The sequence below is a fragment of the Gobio gobio genome (genome assembly GCF_949357685.1).
Source record: "Gobio gobio genome assembly, chromosome: 25".
Lineage (NCBI taxonomy): Eukaryota > Metazoa > Chordata > Actinopteri > Cypriniformes > Gobionidae > Gobio > Gobio gobio.
The window spans coordinates 4527707-4546406 of NC_137121.1; the positions used below are offsets into that span (position 1 = coordinate 4527707).

Here is an 18700-nt window from a genome sequence, read left to right on the forward strand (position 1 = left end):
GAAATGGCTAGTAAATTTCACCAAAAATTATGAATAAATGGCTTTGAAAGAAAACTTTGACTGAAAAAGCTTTTGTCTTTTATCTACTGTGTATCTAACAGTAAAAACCCATGTTCTGTGCTAGATTAACTGACACTTGTTATTGTTGTTACTGATACTGTTGCCCTTGACTGCTCTGGTTGCTTCTTTTGCTCTCGTTTGTAAGTCGCTTTGGATAAAAGTGTCTGCTAAATGACTAAATGTAAATGTAAATGTATTTGAGTGACGGCTGACCTTCGAACAGCGGGCTGATCTTCCTCCAGCAGGTGATTCCTCCCTCGCTGGTGAACTGACCCAGAGAGATCTCCAGGAAAAACACAGGGATGCCGCAGGTGAAGAGGAAGATCAGGTAGGGAATGAAAAAGGCCCCTGGAAGAGGATAATGACATCAATCATCTGAGCTTACTGGGCTCTTTAATCTCAGGAGGAACATCTGAGAAGCTGAAGACTTCAGAAATGCCCCGAGCGTCTCTGTGTGGACACACGCTATGAGTTCCTCAAACAACAGCTGTGACCTTTCACCTTCTGAACTGGCAACACTTTCATCAGGCCAACTGTCGGAGCAATAGGTCAGTTTCACAAACACCTGGCAGACGTTAAAAGCATTCGGGATCTAGACTGTGTGGATCCTTATCAAAACCTCAACTCTTCCGGCCCGCTGGATCCTCTAAAGCAGGGCTTTTCAGGCCGGGGTCCGGGGACACCCATGGGACCCTCCTAGGCGGCCCCTGGAAACGTTTAGAGGAAAACAGTGCAGAAAAATAGAACAATAAAAATTTGATTTAAATAAATAAATTGATTAAAAAATAATATAAATAAAGATTAAAATATTTGATAATATATAATGTGATCATAAATGAATAATAGATTATTAAATCTGATTTAAATAAATACATTGATTGAAATAAAAAAATAAAATAAATGAATATAATTTGATATAAATAAATAAATAAAATTGTTTTAATAAAAAATTATAATAAATAAATGAAACAATATTAAAATCAGATTTAAATAATAGGCTAAATCTGTTTTAAATAAATAAATAGATTTAAATAAATAAATATATATATATATATATATATATATATATATATATATATATATATATATATATATATATATATATATATATATATATATATATATATATATATATATATATATATATATATATTTAATAATATATTATTCATTTATTATATATATATATATATATATATATATATATTTGATAATATATAATATAATAAATGAATAATACATTATTAAATCTGATTTAAATAGATAAATTGATTGAAATAAAAAATAAACAATTTTAAAATAAATGAATATAATTTGATATAAATAAATAAATAAATAAAGTTGTTTCAATAAAAAAATATAATAAATAAATTAAACAATATTAAAATAAATAAATAATAAATATGATTTAAATAAATAAATGGATTAAAAAAATAAATACATATAAAAATATTTGATAATATATAATATAATAATATATAAATGAATAATACATTATTAAATCTGATTTAAATAAATAAATTGATTGAAATAAAAAATAAAAATATATTAAAATAAATTAATATAATTTGATATAATTAAATATATATAATTGTTTCAATAAAAAATATAATAAATAAATTAAACAATATTAAAATAAATATGATTTAAATAAATACATTGATTAAAAAATAAATAAATAAAGATGAAAATATTTGATAGATAATATACTATTAAATCTAAAAAAAAATTGAAAAAAATTGAAAAATATTTAAATAAATGTATCCAACTATATTTAAATAAATAAATAAAATTGTTTAACAAATCAAAAATAAATTAATAAATGTGAGTTAAAAAATAAACTGATTAAAACACATACAATTGTATTTAAATAAATCAATAATAAATGAACATATGTGATTTAAATAAACTGACTACACTAAAAAAATGGACAAAAAGATTAAAATAAATAAATACAATTATATTTAAATAAATAGTTTTTATTTAAATAAATAAATTGTATTATAAATGTAATAAAATTAAATGTATTTATGTATCCTTAATTTTGAGTAGATAAATTAAATTGGATTTAAATAATAAATATATAAGTAAGTAATACATCTAACGTTTCATATGTCAGGATGGGGATCTCTAGCACATGATGAACTGAGCTGATCCCAGGACACGAGCAGACACGTCCCACATTCTCTCTTCTCTCCAGGCGACCGAATGAACGCTTTCCCCCCCGGAGGCGTGTTAATGAGCAGCGATTTAACGAGTCAGGGCTTCTGAGAGGATTCCCATTACCAGTTTACCTGTTAAACCTCAGTAGTGCCAGTCAAAACATGACCTGCTGAGAGTTTGTCTGATTACACCTGTTGGGACGTGTATTTTAGATAGGGTTGCCACCTTTGGTGTGGCAAAATAAGAGACACCCATTTACTCGCCCTCATGATGTTCCAGACCTGTATGAGTTTCTTTATTCTGCTGAACACAAAAGAAGATATTTTGAAGAATGTTTGTAACCAGGCTTCTTTGGGGGCACCATTGACTTCCATAGTAATCTTATGTGTTCAACATAAAGAAATGTATACATGTTTGGAACAACTTGAGAGTGAGAAAATGATGACAGAATTTTCATTTTTGGGTGAACTGTCCCTTTAAGCAGTCATTCTGAACCACTAATCACTTTTTTAATTTCAAAAATGTAATTTTTTTTAATTAATTTACTTAAATTATGACTATATTATCATGTAGTTATTGGTCCCATTTTTATCAAAAAAAATGTTTAAATGTCATAAACTTTATACGACAGGATTATTGGTTATGTATGATTATAGCGTAGCTAAATTATAAATTAATAATTACATTTATTAGGCTATAATCTATTAATTAACCTGTCTAAAAAATAATAATTCTGTCTGCCAAGCTCTGATAATTTATGGAATATTATATTAATATATTATCCATTAAAAAAGAACTATAGGCTACCTTTAGAAGCACAGATGTGTGTGTCAGCGCTGTTGCTTTAAGTCAGTCAGTCTGAGACACTGAAATGCTTCTCACAAAGTGTGCAGTTGGCCTGAGGTTCATCATGAGTTACTGGACAGACCCATTGATACCTTTTTGATATTCAGCTCTATATCTGGAGATCTCTTGCGTTTAAACGGTGGACGCGACGCGAGCTCGACATGTTTTTAAGAAACGCGCAAGTTTACAGGCACACGCCACAGCGCATGTTCTCGAGACTCCGCCGCTATGGCAACAAAGCCGCTAAAACGCAATCACGCACAAATGAGCTCCTGTACTACTTATTGTGAAATTGATTTGTTTATATTTGCTATCAGTATTCTCCACACTGCAAAATCCTTGTGTGTTTATTGAACTATGTGTGACCTATGTAAAATACGGAACAAATCGCGTCCCGTATTTGGTTTGATACGGAACGCGTCATTTTGCTTGTAAATACGGGACGATTCCGTATTTTACGGGACGGGTGGCAACCCTAATTTTAGACCACGGTAACTCCACATGTTATCATAGTAATAATGCCATGTTTACGAGAGCATGAATATGATAATTCTTCTTGGTCTCCTCACCTCCTCCGTTCTTGTAGCAGAGATACGGGAAGCGCCACACGTTTCCCAGTCCGATGATTTCCCCGGCCACCGACAGGATGAACTCCAGCTTGTTGCTCCACTGCCCCCGGTCCGTCATCTTCACCTCCGCGTGCGGGGCGATCTCCAGCGGTCGGTTCAGCCCGTTAGACGGGTCCATTTTGGTCGTGATCTCTTTCTCTCCTGGGGAAAAATACAAGATTGGCACTGTTCAGTGCAGTTACACAATATAATGCATGCTATGAATCATTTGTCCTTTTGATTAATGAATGAATGAATGTGTAATTAATTAAGATTGACAGTGCCAGTCAAAAGACGGCAGTGTTTATATCTCGTACAACATGACGATATGAAGCCCGAACACACCTAATCAGACCAGATCCTTTCCTAAACCAGTCTGAGCACAAAAGCCTGGCTGTTTGTGTCAATGAGGCAAACCCACTCAATTCCACACATATCACTGCATGTTTTGTCATGATGTTTATAACCGTTGCATTCAGAAGCAACAAAACAACTGATCAGTTTATGAACACAGCATGGGAAAAAAACTCACAAGGACATGAAGACCCTTCACTCATAGCAACACCTTAGCAACTGCATAGCAACACACAAAATAACTCTTACTATAGAATGTTATTGCAACTGCATAGTAACATGTTAAAAACACTCAAAACTCCTTGATATCCACATAGCAACAGCATAGCAACATGTTAAATCCCTTTAAGACTCCTTAACAACCACATAGCAACACCCTAGCAACACACAACACAACACTTATTATAGAATGCTTTTGCAACTGCATAGCAACATGTTAAAATACACTCAAAACTCCTTGATATCCACATAGCAACAGCATAGCAACATGTTAAATCCCTTTAAGACTCCTCAACATCTACATAGCAACACCTTAGCAACACACAACACTTATTATAGAATGTTTTTGCAACTACATAGCAACATGTTAAAATACCCAAAACTCCTTAACATCCACACAGCAACACTCTAGCAACGGCATAGGAACATGTTAAATCCCTTTAAGACTTCTTAACAACCACATAGCAACACCTTAGCAACACACAGCACAACACTTATTATAGAATGCTTTAACAACTGCATAACAACATGTTAAAATACCCAAAACTCCTTAACAATCTCATAGCAACACACAAAACATTTACTGTAGAATGCATTTGCAACTGCATAGCAACATGTTAAAATACTCAAGACTCCTTAACAACCACATAGCAACACCTTAGCAACTGCATAGCAACCCACAAAACAACACTTACTGTAGAAAGCTTTTGCAACTGCATAGCAACATGAATCAACCACATAGACACACCTTAGCAACTGCATAGCAACATGTTAAAAACACTCAGGACTCTTTAACAACCACATAGCAACTCCTTAGCAACTGCAAAGCAACATGCAAAACAACACTTACTGTAAATTGCTTTTGTAACTGCATATAAACATGTTAAAACACTCAAAACTCTTTAGCAACCACATAGCAACACACAAAACAACTCTTACTGTAGAATTATTTTGCAACTGCATAGCAACATGTTAAAACACTCCAGACTCCATAACATCTACATAGCAACACCTTAGCAACTGCATAGCAACATGTTAAAACACTCAAGACTCCTTAACATCCACATAGCAACACTTTAGCAACTGTATAGCAACACACAAAATAACTCTAACTGTAGAATTATTTTGCAACTGCATAGCAATATGTTAAAACACTCCAGACTCCATAACATCTACATAGCAACACCTTAGCAACTGCATAGCAACATGTTAAAACCCTCAAGACTCCTTAACATCCACATAGCAAACCCTTAGCAACTGTATAGCAACACAGAAAACAACTCTTACTGTAGAATTCTATTGCAACTGCATAGCAACATGTTAAAACACTTGAGACTCCTTAACATCCACATATCAACACCTTAGCAACTGTATAGCAACACAGAAAACAACTCTGTAGAATTATTTTGCAACTGCATAGCAACATGTTAAAACACTCAAGACTCTTTAACATCCACATAGCAGCACCCTAGCAACTGCATAGCAACATGTTAAAACACTCAAGACTCCTTAACATCCACATAGCAACACCTTAGCAACTGTATAGCAACACACAAAACAACTCTAACTGTAGAATTATTTTGCAACTGCATAGCAACATGTTAAAACACTCAAGACTCCTTAGCATCCACATGGCAACCCCTTAGCAACTGTATAGCAACACAGAAAAAAACTCATACTGTAGAATTATTTTGCAACTGCATAGCAACATGTTAAAACACTCAAGACTCTTTAACATCCACATAGCAGCACCCTAGCAACTGCATAGCAACATGTTAAAACACTCAAGACTCCTTAACATCCACATAGCAACACCTTAGCAACTGTATAGTAACACACAAAACAACTCTTACTGTAGAATGCTTTTGCAACTGCATAGCAACATGTTAAAACACTCAAGACTCCTTATAAACTACATAGCAGCACCCTAGCAACTGCATAGCAGCATGTAAAACACTCATGACTTTTTAACATCCACATAGCAACACCTTAGCAACTGTATAGCAACTCACAAAACAACTCTTACTGTAGAATGCTCTTGCAACTGCATAGCAACATGAAAAACACTAAACACTCCTTAACATCCACATAGCAACACCTTAGCAACTGTATAGTAACACAGAAAACAACTCTTACTGTAGAATGCTTTTGCAACTGCAGAGCAACATGTTAAAACACTCAAGACTCCTTATAAACTACATAGCAGCACCCTAGCAACTGCATAGCAGCATGTTAAACACTCAAGACTTCTTAACATCTACATAGCAACACCTTAGCAACTGTATAGCAACTCACAAAACAACTCTTACTGTAGAATGCTCTTGCAACTGCATAGCAACATGTAAAACACTAAACACTCCTTAACATCCACATAGCAACACCCTAGCAACTGCATAGCAACATGTTAAAACACTTTTAGAACATAAAAACAGGAAAGCAACATGTTCCAAAAACACTCGGGACACCTTAGCAACTACTTAGCAACACCTTAGCAACTGCATAGCAACACACTCAAATGTATAAACAAACATCCAAGACAGCAAATTTCTGAAAATCACTATGTACTGAAATGTTTACAGTGTTATGTAAATGCCGACAGAACTCACTATCCCTGTTCTAGAGCATTACTGGAGACAGCATCACATGACCCCATGCATGCCATGATAGTGACAGATCACACGAGCATTGTGGGATACGGCTACCCAACACCCAGCGCTGCTGAAAAGAGTCTCCCTGTGTGCGGAACAGAAGACTCACTCACTGTGCTCATATCTGTCAGCTTGAATTAACGAGTCGGACTCATCTGTGTGTTCAGCGGCTCCGTGAAATCAAGACTTTAAAGGAATTGTTAAAATCTGGAACAAAACCAGCATCAAGGAACCAGGAGATCCAGGGTTCGGGTCTGATCCACATGCTGGAGGTTTCACACAACAAGCACGCTGAACGTCCCGCAGAGCCAGAGGCCTTGTGCGACATTTCTTTTGGAGAAACGGGAGGGGAAGCGCCAGTGTCACAGTCATCAGTGAAAACTGAAAAGCATTACCAGACGGGTAAAAATAGGCTCTTGCATTAACAAGACACCTGAAGGAATGACGGACTGGCAGCGTGAGGAAGAACAGGCTTCTAGTTTGTTTGGAAGATGAGCTCAGAGCGAGGCGGTTTGATCACAGTTTACTGCAGTATTCACTAGGCCAGAGATGAGATCACACATTACATTTACTTTTACATTTACATTTATGCATTTGGCAGACGCAGATTACATTCAAGGTACACATTTTACATTATGTAAATTCTTGCTTTCCCTGGGAATCGAACCCATGACCTTGGCGTTGCTAGCACCATGCTCTACTGTTTGAGCTATAGGAAACATTAGTCCTATCAAAGCCGTAACCATGTCTTGAACATGGGGGGGGGGGGGTAATCATTTCGGGACTTTTTGCAAATAATATTTGCGTCAAATATATTGTTTCACAGTTTATATATTGTGATATATTGTGTGATCAGCTCTGTCTCAATTGCCTGAATCCACTTTTTTGTCCTTAAACACTCATTTTTTTGGGTCGACAGCTTATAAAAACTTCTGTTGTTTTTCATTCTGGGTTGTTTAGCATGTTTGCTGTACACACTGTCACATATCAGCTTTTATACATTGTTCAGTTTTGTGTTATAAGTCAGAAATGACAATGAGGCGCTTCACGCAATACAGAGTCAATGGAGACGGTTTGATTGTTTCCCCCCCGGTCTTCAGATTATGACGCGTGTCGCTCTGTCTCTATTTCAGAATAGATCTCAAACAAATCTCAAATGAAGCTCAGATTTTCTACGATACCAAACTCTGCATTCAGAAGAGATTTGTGAAACTCTCGTTTCAATTGTTTCTTCTAGATCTCAAAGAGATTAAACAGAGACCATATTGAGTTTCTGCTTAAGTTTTCCTTAGAAAAAACACAGTCTCCCCTTCATACTTTCAGGATTGATCTCAATAATGTCTCAAACTCTGCTCATATTTCCCATATGTGAAGTAACAAAGGAAAGAGGAACAGCACGTATATCTCATTGATATCTCAACTGCTTCTTGACACTAATGAGATTAAATGGAGTGTAAATGGACATGAGGAGAAAATATCACTCATTTCATATATATCATCTAAAGCGTTTCAAAAGAGATCTCAAAAAAGTCGCAAACTGTTAACAAAGATACAAAAAAAACCTCAACATATACACTACATTGCCAAAAGTATTGGGCCGCTCCTCCAAATCACTGAGTTCAGGTGTTCAATCCCTTCATGGCCACAGGTGTATAACTCAAGCTCTAGGCCTGCAGACGCTTCTACACACATCAGTGAGAGAATGGGCCGCTCTCAGGAGTGTGTGTGTGTGTGTGTGTGTGTGTGTTCGCTTCTACACACATTAGTGAGAGAATGGGCCGCTCTCAGGAGTGTGTGAGTGTGTGTGTGTGTGTGTGTGTGTTCGCTTCTACACACATTAGTGAGAGAATGGGCCGCTCTCAGGAGCTCAGAGAACTCAAGTGATCGGTGGCCACCTGTGCAATAAGTCCAAATATTATACTAAATATTCCACGCTCAACTGTTAGTGGTGTTATAACAAAGTGGAAGCGATTGGGAACAACAGCAACTCAGCCATGAAGTGAAATCACAGAGCGGGGTCAGCGCATGCTGAGGGTCACAGAAGTCGCCAACTTTCAGTCAAGAGCTCCAGACCTCCAAACTCCTGTGGCCTTCAGATGAGCTCAAGAACAGTGTGTAGAGCTTCAGGGAATGGGTTTCCATGCCCGAGCTGCTCATCCAAGCCTTACATCACCAAGTGCAATGCGAAGCGTGGGATGCAGTGGGGTAAAGCGCGCCACCACTGGACTCTAGAGCAGAGACGTGTTCTCTGAGTGACCAATCACTGCCCCTTAGTTCCAGTGAAAGGAACTCTTAATGCTTCACCAAGACATTTTGGACAATTTCATGCTCCCATCTTTGCGGGAACAGTTTGGGGACGACCCCTTCCTGTCCCAGCATGACTGACCAGTGCACAAAGCGTCTCTCCATAAAGACATGATGAGTGAGTTTGGTGTGGAGGAACTTGAGTCCTGACCTCAACCCGATAGAACACCTTTGGGATGAATTAGAGCGGAGACTGAGAGCCAGGCCTTCTCGTCCAACATCAGTGCCTGACCTCACAAATGCACTTCTTTAACCCAGCAGCCTGTAGCCCAAGACTGGTTTCCCACTGAAGCTAAGCAGGGCTGAGCCTGGTCAGTACCTGGATGGGAGACCAACTGGAAAAACTAGGCTTCTGCTGGTAGAGGTGTCAGTGAGGCCAGAAGGGGGCGCTCACCTTGTGGTCTGTGTGGGTCCTAACACCCCAGTATAGTGATGGGGACACTATACTGTAACAAGCACGTCCTTCAGATGAGACGTTCTGACTCTCTGTGTCATTAAAAATCCCAGGATGTCCTTCGATAAAGAGTAGGGGTGTAACCCCGGCATCCTGGCCAAATTTGCCCATTGGCCCCTGTCCATCAAGGCCTCCTATTCATCCCCATATATACACTCACCTAAAGGATTATTAGGAACACACACTAATACTGTGTTTGACCCCCTTTCACCTTCAGAACTGCCTTCATTCTACGTGGCATTGATTCAACAAGGTGCTGAAAGCATTCTTTAGAAATGTTGGCCCATATTGATAGGAGAGCATCTTGCAGTTGATGGAGATTTGTGGGATGCACATCCAGGGCACGAAGCTCCCGTTCCACCACATCCCAAAGATGCTCTATTGGGTTGAGATCTGGTGACTGTGGGGGCCATTTTAGTTCAGTGAACTCATTGTCAAGTTCAAGAAACCAATTTGAAATGATTGGAGCTTTGTGACATGGTGCATTATCCTGCTGGAAGTAGCCATCAGAGGATGGGGACATGGTGGTCATAAAGGGATGGACATGGTCAGAAACAATGCTCAGGTAGGTCGTGGCATTTAAACGATGCCCAATTGGCACTAAGGGGCCTAAAGTGTGCCAAGAAAACATCCCCCACACCATTACACCACCACCACCAGCCTGCACAGTGGTAACAAGGCATGATGGATCCATGTTCTCATTCTGTTTACGCCAAATTCTGACTCTACCATCTGAATGTCTCAACAGAAATCGAGACGCAACATTTTTCCAGTCTTCAACTGTCCAATTTTGGTGAGCTCGTGCAAATTGTCGCCTCTTTTTCCTATTTGTAGTGGAGATGAGTGGTACCCGGTGGGGTCTTCTGCTGTTGCATTAATGAGAAATTGAACAGGTGTTCCTAATAATCCTTTAGGTGAGTGTATATACGATGGGCTTCTTCACTGGGTCTCCTCTCCACCATCAGCTGGTGTGTGTGGTGGGTGTTCTGGCGCAATATGGCTGCCGTCGCATCATCCAGGTGGTGCTGCACATTGGTGGTGGTTGAGGAGATTCCCAACTTCTATGTAAAGCGATTTGAGTGCCTAGAAAAGCACTATATAAATGTAACAAATTAATTAATTATAAGAATGGTCAAAAAAATCCCATAAACACACTCCTAAACCTGCAAAGCCTTCCCAGAAGAGTTGAAGCTATTAGAGCTGCAAACGGTGGGCCGACTCCATATTAAACCCTACGGATTAAGAATGGGATGGCATTAAAGCTCATCTGCATGTAAAGGCAGGCGATATAGTGCAATATCTCTAGAGTTTCAAGAGAGACCTCAAATGTCTCAAACTGTGCTCAATTTGGACAAGATTTGAAGTGTCTCAATGTGAACTTTCTCAAAATCTCACGAGCTATAAAAGAGAAACATCTGAGCAATACAATCGGTGACATCCGACTACGATTTGGAGGATGAGAAATAAGCTCTCGGTGCATGTAGATACTTGCAGGCAAATGCAGTTTTGAATCTCTGCCAGCTCACTAAATCTCTCAACTTGCTGACACAAAGCTGGAACAAACAGGCAAAAAGATCATCATGTAATCCTCATATTATGGCATAAACGCTACATGAGCGTCTATAAATCACACTCGTGTCATTTCGGACCTTCAGCGTATTCTTTGGATTCTTAGCTATTGAGCTGATTCGTACCAATTACCAATCAAAAAGTTGAAATTAATGAGTTTAATTTGTGCTTATTGTTCAATCATACAAGCTGAATAGCATACATTGTGATGGGGTGTATGGAAATCTGAACATGCAAGTGGAAAAATCCCAAAGGAACAGACTGCATAGCTGAAAACGTCTACATATATCACACAGTGACAGATTTGTGTAGATGCATGACTGAGATTCCTCATACGTCTGCATTCGTTTTTTATGCAAAGCAAAAAAGTAATAAAGTTGCTTTGCAGGCAATGAATTCTTCTTTTTTACCATGTTCACAAGTTTGGACAATGATCTTACAACATTATGATCTTGCATTTTTAAAAATGATACACTATGAAGTAATTCTATAGGCACATTTTTATGTTTTTGAAAGAAATTACACTCACCAAAGCTGCATTTATTTGATCAAAGTAAAACAGTGAAATATTATTACAATCTAAAATAAGTGTTTTCAATGTGAATATATGTTCAAATGTAATTTATATCCTGTGATCCAAGCTGAATTTATCATCATTACTCCAGTCTTCAGTGTCACATGATCCTTCACAAATCATTCTCATATGCTCAAGAAACATTTATGATTACTATTCATATTAACATCTTCTTATTTCTTGTGGACACCCTGAATATATTTAATTTTTCAGGACTGTTTGATGAATGAACAGCCTTTATTTTGTAACATTATATTATAAAGTCACTTTTGTCCATGCATCCTTGGTTAATAAAACTCCCCTATTGATTTCTTACTGGCCCCAAACTTTTAACATACAAAATGTCATTATAAAACTATCATTTCAGGGAAGGAAAGGCATCACACATGACATGCTCCTCCTTCAATGGAGTTTAAAAGCATTCCAGGATGCATCTCATGAATAAGAAAAGCTGGGATCTCGACAAACAAGATGCTTGAATATAAAAGAGCTTTCATTTGTTTTACATGCTTTGCTCCCAGACTTTCATTTGGGTTGTTTTAGAGTTTTAGTGACTTTCTAAAATGTGCAAAAATGACTGAATAGTGCAAGACAATACCGCAAAACAGCTATCAAGTTGCATACTCATTGAACTGGTTTTGATAAGAATCCCAAACCGAAACGAAATGTACTTGTAAAGTTGCATTCTCAAAAAAGAACACAACAAGTCAAGCATGACATGATAAAGCACAAGAGAAGACTCACCCTTCATTAGGATGTTGCAGGGCGGCCGACAGCAGTCAAGTGTCCTGTATATTCTCAGGTTTTGCTCTATAATGTGAAGGTTTTCTGGTTTGTTGGAACCCGTCAGTCAGTCAGGATGGTCCAAGTCCAACTCCTCCCCTCAGCACCTCCCTCTCGCTCCCATTCACAAAACACTGAGACCGTGAGGCTTTGAGGGGCGCTGACGGATTGCATAACGTCGTCACCCAGCGCTCGTTCGGCCTGTGAAGCTTTCTCTCTCTCTCTCTCTCTCTCTATCTCTCTGCTGAAGGACACCAGAGAAAGGAAACATTATGGCTCGGTCTCAAAAGACCACCCGGATCACACCAGCTTCTCAACAAATGAACAAATGGGTTTCAGACTGAATCTCTAGAGAGGATCATGCGCTTGAAAATTGGTCAAAAGCAGCCATGCTTTATAAGAGATGTTCCTATTGGGATAAAAACTTAAAGGTGCAGTGTGTAGTATTTATGAGGATCTATTGACAGAAATGCCATATAATACACATAACTATGTTTTTAGTGGAGTATAAAGACCTTGCATAATGAACCGTTATGTTTTTACTACCTTAGAATGAGCCGTTTCTATCTACACACACCGCGGGTCTCCTTACAGTGAAGCCGCCATTTTGTGCCGTCATGTTTCTACGGTAGCCCTAAATGGACAAACTTCTCTACAGAGCGCTAGTCACTCTCTGCTGTCTCTGACGACGACATTTTTGTCCTGTGTCGGCCACCGTAGCTTCTCTATGTGCTCCGAAAGGGAGGGGTGAGCGGTTGCAATTCACAACCTCACCACTGGATGCCGCTAAAATTCACACACTGCACCTTTAATTTGAAGAGTGCATTCCGTTTCAATTTTTATTGTATACAGATATCAGTATTTTAGAGGCATTTTGTCTACGGTAGCGATCGAAATAACTTGAAACTTCAAATAAAGAATGTATCTGTTACATTGTAACGCCAGTAGGTGACGACAAATGTATTTGTTATTTTATCATTCATTCAAGAGATTCATTCACAAACACTGATTCATCCAGTAATGAAACAAGTGAAGTCTTTACGAGTGAGTCATTGAATCATTCATTCAAGAGATTCATTCACAAACACTGATTCATCCAGTAATGAAACAAGTGAAGTCTTTACGAGTGAGTCATTGAATCATTCACTCAAGAGATTTGTTCAAAAACACTGATTCATCCAGTAATGAAACAAGTGAAGTCTTTACGAGTGAGTCATTGAATCATTCATTCAAGAGATTTGTTCAAAAACACTGATTCGTCCAGTAATGAAACAAGTGAAGTCTTTACGAGTGAGTCATTGAATCATTCACTCAAGAGATTTGTTCAAAAACACTGATTCATCCAGTAATGAAACAAGTGAAGTATTTACGAGTGAGTCATTGAATCATTCACTCAAGAGATTTGTTCAAAAACACTGATTCATCCAGTAATGAAACAAGTGAAGTCTTTACGAGTGAGTCATTGAATCATTCATTCAAGAGATTTGTTCAAAAACACTGATTCGTCCAGTAATGAAACAAGTGAAGTCTTTACGAGTGAGTCATTGAATCATTCATTCAAGAGATTTGTTCAAAAACACTGATTCATCCAGTAATGAAACAAGTGAAGTCTTTACAAGTGAGTCATTGAATCATTCACTCCATAGATTCATTCAAAAACACTGATTCATCCAGTAATGAAATAAGTGAAGTCTATGAGTGAGTCATTGAATCATTCATTCAAGAGATTCATTTAAAAAAAACACTGATTCATCCAGTAATGAAACAAGTGAAGTCTTTACAAGTGAGTCATTGAATCATTCATTCAAGAGATTCATTCAAAAACACTGATTCATCCAGTCTTTATCTTTGAATCATTAATTCAACCCATTTTGTTTAAATAATTCATTCAAATTAATTAAACATTTACAAATTTACTGCAGCAATTAGCCTAGTAAATTGCATGCTATTTTGTTTACTTGTCTTTTCAGAATCTCGGGTAAATCGCAATCTCTATTTGAAACAAATTTTCAAGCAAAACCCTGGAAAATCACACTAGCAAACACCCAGCAACACCCTAGCAACCATCTAGAACAATCTCACAGTCCCATAGAAGTGCATTAAAAAATCACTCTGAAGACCTTAGCCACTGCATAACAACGCAGTGATATCCTCCCAAAATACCTTAGCAACCACAAAGAACACTAACATTCAGAATTCATTCGTAACGGTATAGCGATGCCCTGGCAACCACCCAGCAATGTTGTAACAACAACTTAGAACACCCTAACAACCACATAGCAATGCCTTGGCAACGACCCAGCGATGTCCTAACAACAACCTAGAACACCCTAACAATTTCAGCACCCTAACTAACCTGTGATTGCACTGTGGTGGTACGTTTTCCATGTATTATTGATACTTTGGATGTTTTTCCTTTTAATTCAGTTTGTCTGTGCATTCAAACGGTTTGCTCATTCATCCATTCCTTTCTTTTCCTCTTTCTTTGTGTCTTCAGTCGTTCCCTGCATACTGATGCTCCAGGAAGAGTGTTTTTCTTCCCAGCGGCTCAATGATGCTCATTTAGGAGAATAAACCAAGCATTTCGCTCTCGCAGAAGACAGTTTTACCGCTCAGATGCTGCTCTTTCACAGCTCAGGAGATTTAATGGACTTCTCGGTTATATTTCATCGACGTTCATTTAATCGCAGATTTTTCTTCTAAAATTCATCAAAACAAAGCCAAATGAGTCACTAGTTGTCATCCAGTAACATTATAGAGCCATAAAATCAATGTGGAGCCGATTAGATTATTTCATGAGAAACATTTGAGTTCATATTGAGACCTTTGTGAAAATAAGCACACTTGAAGTTAATTTTATTAAGTGTGCTTAAGTAAAGTTCAAGTATATTTTTAAATAAACATTAAGTATACCATTATCGGCGTACTAGAAGTATACTTGTAAGTGTACTATTTCAATACTTGAGACTAGATCGTCACACTTTTTAGTGTATAAAAGTACACTTTAAGCAGTTAACTTCGAGTACACAACTAGTTTACTAAGTTTTTGTCTGTACTGCGACTATACAAGTGAACTTATAGATATACTGACAGTTTGCTAGTCAAATACTTGTAACAGTTTTTTTGGTTTACGAAGGTACACTTTGACCTAAACTAGATAGTAGTTTTAGACTGCAAGTATACGTCTAAGGGTGCTATTTCAATACTTGTGACAAAATTTGCCCACTTTTTAGTGTATAAAAGTACACTTTAAGTTGTAAACTTTGAGTACACTAGTTTACAACTACGTTTATCGTTTGTACTGCAACTATACTACAATTGAACTTGTAGTTATACTGATAGTTTGCTAGTCAAATACTTGTAACACAGTTTTTTAGTTCACGAAAGTACACTTTGACATATACTCTCAGTAAACCAGCAGATTAGTAGTTTTAGACTGCAAGTATACTTCTAAGTGTACTAATGCAATACTTGCGACTAAATTTGCTCTCTTTTTAGTGTATACAAGTACACCTTTAAGTTAACTTTAGTAAACTTTGAGTACACAACTACAACTATGTTTTTGTTTGTACTGCAACTATACTACAAGTGAACTTATGTTACGTTTGAAGTATAAGTACACTTTGACGTAAACTCTCAGTAAACTACCAGATTAGTAGTTTACACTGCAAGTATACTTCTAGGTGTACTATTTCAATACTTGGGACTAAATTTGCTCACTTTTTAGTGTATAAAAGTACACTTTAAGTATAATTTAAGCAGTACATTTTGAGTATGCAACTAGTTTACAACTAAGTTTTTGTTTGTACTGCAACTTTACTACAAGTGAACTTATAGTTATACTGACAGTGTGCTATAGTTAAATACTTGTAACGCATTTTTTTTGTTTATGAATGTACACTTTGACCTATACTCTCATAAAAACACAGATTAGTAGTTTTAGACTGCAAGTATACTTCTAAGTGTACTATTTCAATACTTGGAACTAAATTTGCTCACTTTTTAGTGTACAAAAGTACATTTTTAAGTTAAGTTTAAGTAGTCAACTTTGAGTACACAACTAGTTTACAACTATGTTTTTGTTTGTACTGCAACTATACTACAAGTGAACTTGTTACGTTTGAAGTATAAGTACACTTTGACGTATACTCTCAGTAAACTACCAGATTAGTAGTTTAGACTTCAAGTATACTTGTAAATTTACTATTTCAATACTTGGGACTAAATTTGCTCACTTTTTAGAGTATAAAAGTAAACTTTAAGTTAAGTTTAAGTAGTCAACTTTGAGTACACAACTAGCTTACAACTATGTTTTTGTTTGTACTGTAACTATACTACAAGTGAATTTATGTTACGTTTGAAGTATAAGTACACTTTGAAGTATACTCTCAGTAAACTACCAGATTAGTAGTTTACACTGCAAGTATACTTCTAAGTGTACTATTTCAATACTTGGAACTAAATTTGCTCACTTTTTAGTGTACAAAAGTAAATTTTTAAGTTAAGTTTAAGTAGTCAACTTTGAGGACACAACTAGTTTACAACTGTTTTTGTTTGTACTGCAACTATACTACAAGTGAACTTGTTACGTTTGAAGTATAAGTACACTTTGACGTATACTCTCAGTAAACTACCAGATTAGTAGTTTACACTGCAAGTATACTTCTAAGTGTACTATTTCAATACTTGGGACTAAATTTGCTCACTTTTTAGTGTATAAAAGTACAGTTTAAGTTAAGTTTAAGTAGTCAACTTTGAGTACACAACTAGTTTACAACTATGTTTTTGTTTGTACTGCAACTATACTACAAGTGAACTTGTTACTTTTGAAGTATAAGTACACTTTTACGTATACTCTCAGTAAACTACCAGATTAGTAGTTTAGACTTCAAGTATACTTGTAAATGTACTATTTCAATACTTGGGACTAAATTTGCTCACTTTTTACTGTATAAAGGTATACTTTAAGTTAAGTAGTCAACTTTGAGTACACAACTAGTTTACAACTACGTTTTTAGTTTGTACTGCAACTATACTACAAGTGAACTTTTAAGATATACTGACAGTGTGCTAGTCAAATACTTGTAATACAATTTTTTTTAGTTTACGAAGGTACACTTTGACATATTCTCTCTCTAAACTACAAGATTAGTAGTTTTAGACTGCAAGTATACTTCTAAGTGTACTATTTCAATACTTGGGACTAAATTTGCCCACTTTTTAGTGTATAAAAATACACCTTTAAGTAGTAAACTTTGAGAAAACATCTCAAAGTTTTTTGTTTATACTACATGTTAACTTATCGGTATATTGAAAGTTTACTATTGATAAAATACTCTCAGTAAACTATTAGATTAGTAGTTTTAGACTGCAAGTATACTTGTAAGTGCACTTTAAGTGAAATTAACATACTTATAGTTTACTATTTATGTATTTTTTTGCACTTTAAGTATACTACATTGTTCTTATTTAGGTATGAATGTTTATACTTATAAATATACTGTACTTTAAGTAAATTTGAAGTTAATTCCTATGTGCACTATACATAAAAATTCACATACTCAGATCTGTTTTCTTTATAAATCAATGTTATAAGAGTTTGTTAAACTATGTGAAAAAATAGGCTACTCAATCATTAAAGTAAACACAACTACAAGTCAAGTATACTTAGATTTAGTACAAGTACAGGCCAAATATACTTAGACTTTTAGTACACTTTTACAAGTGTAATTTTAAGTATATTTCAGAGAAGTACATAAAAAGTAGATTGAAAGTAGTTTCTTATTTTTAGTTTAAAAGAAGTATACTAATAGTACACTTGAATAAACTTTGTAAGGGGATCTCTGACTTCAGATTGCAGACCTTTGAGTAAATGTGAGCACTGAAACTGACGGAGACACATGCATGTGAGATTAACTGGGGTGTTTTTCTCAGGAGAAACATCTGAGACTTCAGCAAGTCCATTTGCTCGGCATTAATCGTCTTGTTGTCTAAGTGAAGCAGACAGCTGCACATGTTCCTTTATAAGACGTTAACAGAATTTCAACACTAAACTATTCGAGAGGTGATCTGTCAGTAAAAGTACGCAGGGTTCCCTTTCACAGCTACTGAAGCAATG

At 36.4% G+C, this 18700-nt stretch overlaps 1 protein-coding gene across 1 annotated transcript in view; it reads right to left on the reverse strand.

Annotated features, from left to right (window-relative positions):
* The window catches only part of slc6a13 (solute carrier family 6 member 13), a 52481-nt gene extending 39694 nt beyond the window's left edge, over window positions 1–12787 (reverse strand). The window contains exons 1-3 of the mRNA XM_079810183.1: window positions 12544–12787; window positions 3639–3839; window positions 274–408 (exon numbers count right to left, since the gene is read on the reverse strand). Of these exons, the coding sequence (XP_079666309.1) occupies window positions 274–408; window positions 3639–3839; window positions 12544–12550 (343 nt within the window). The 5' untranslated portion in view covers window positions 12551–12787. The remainder of the gene's footprint in view (window positions 1–273; window positions 409–3638; window positions 3840–12543) is intronic.
* Between the last annotated feature and the right edge of the window lie 5913 nt (window positions 12788–18700).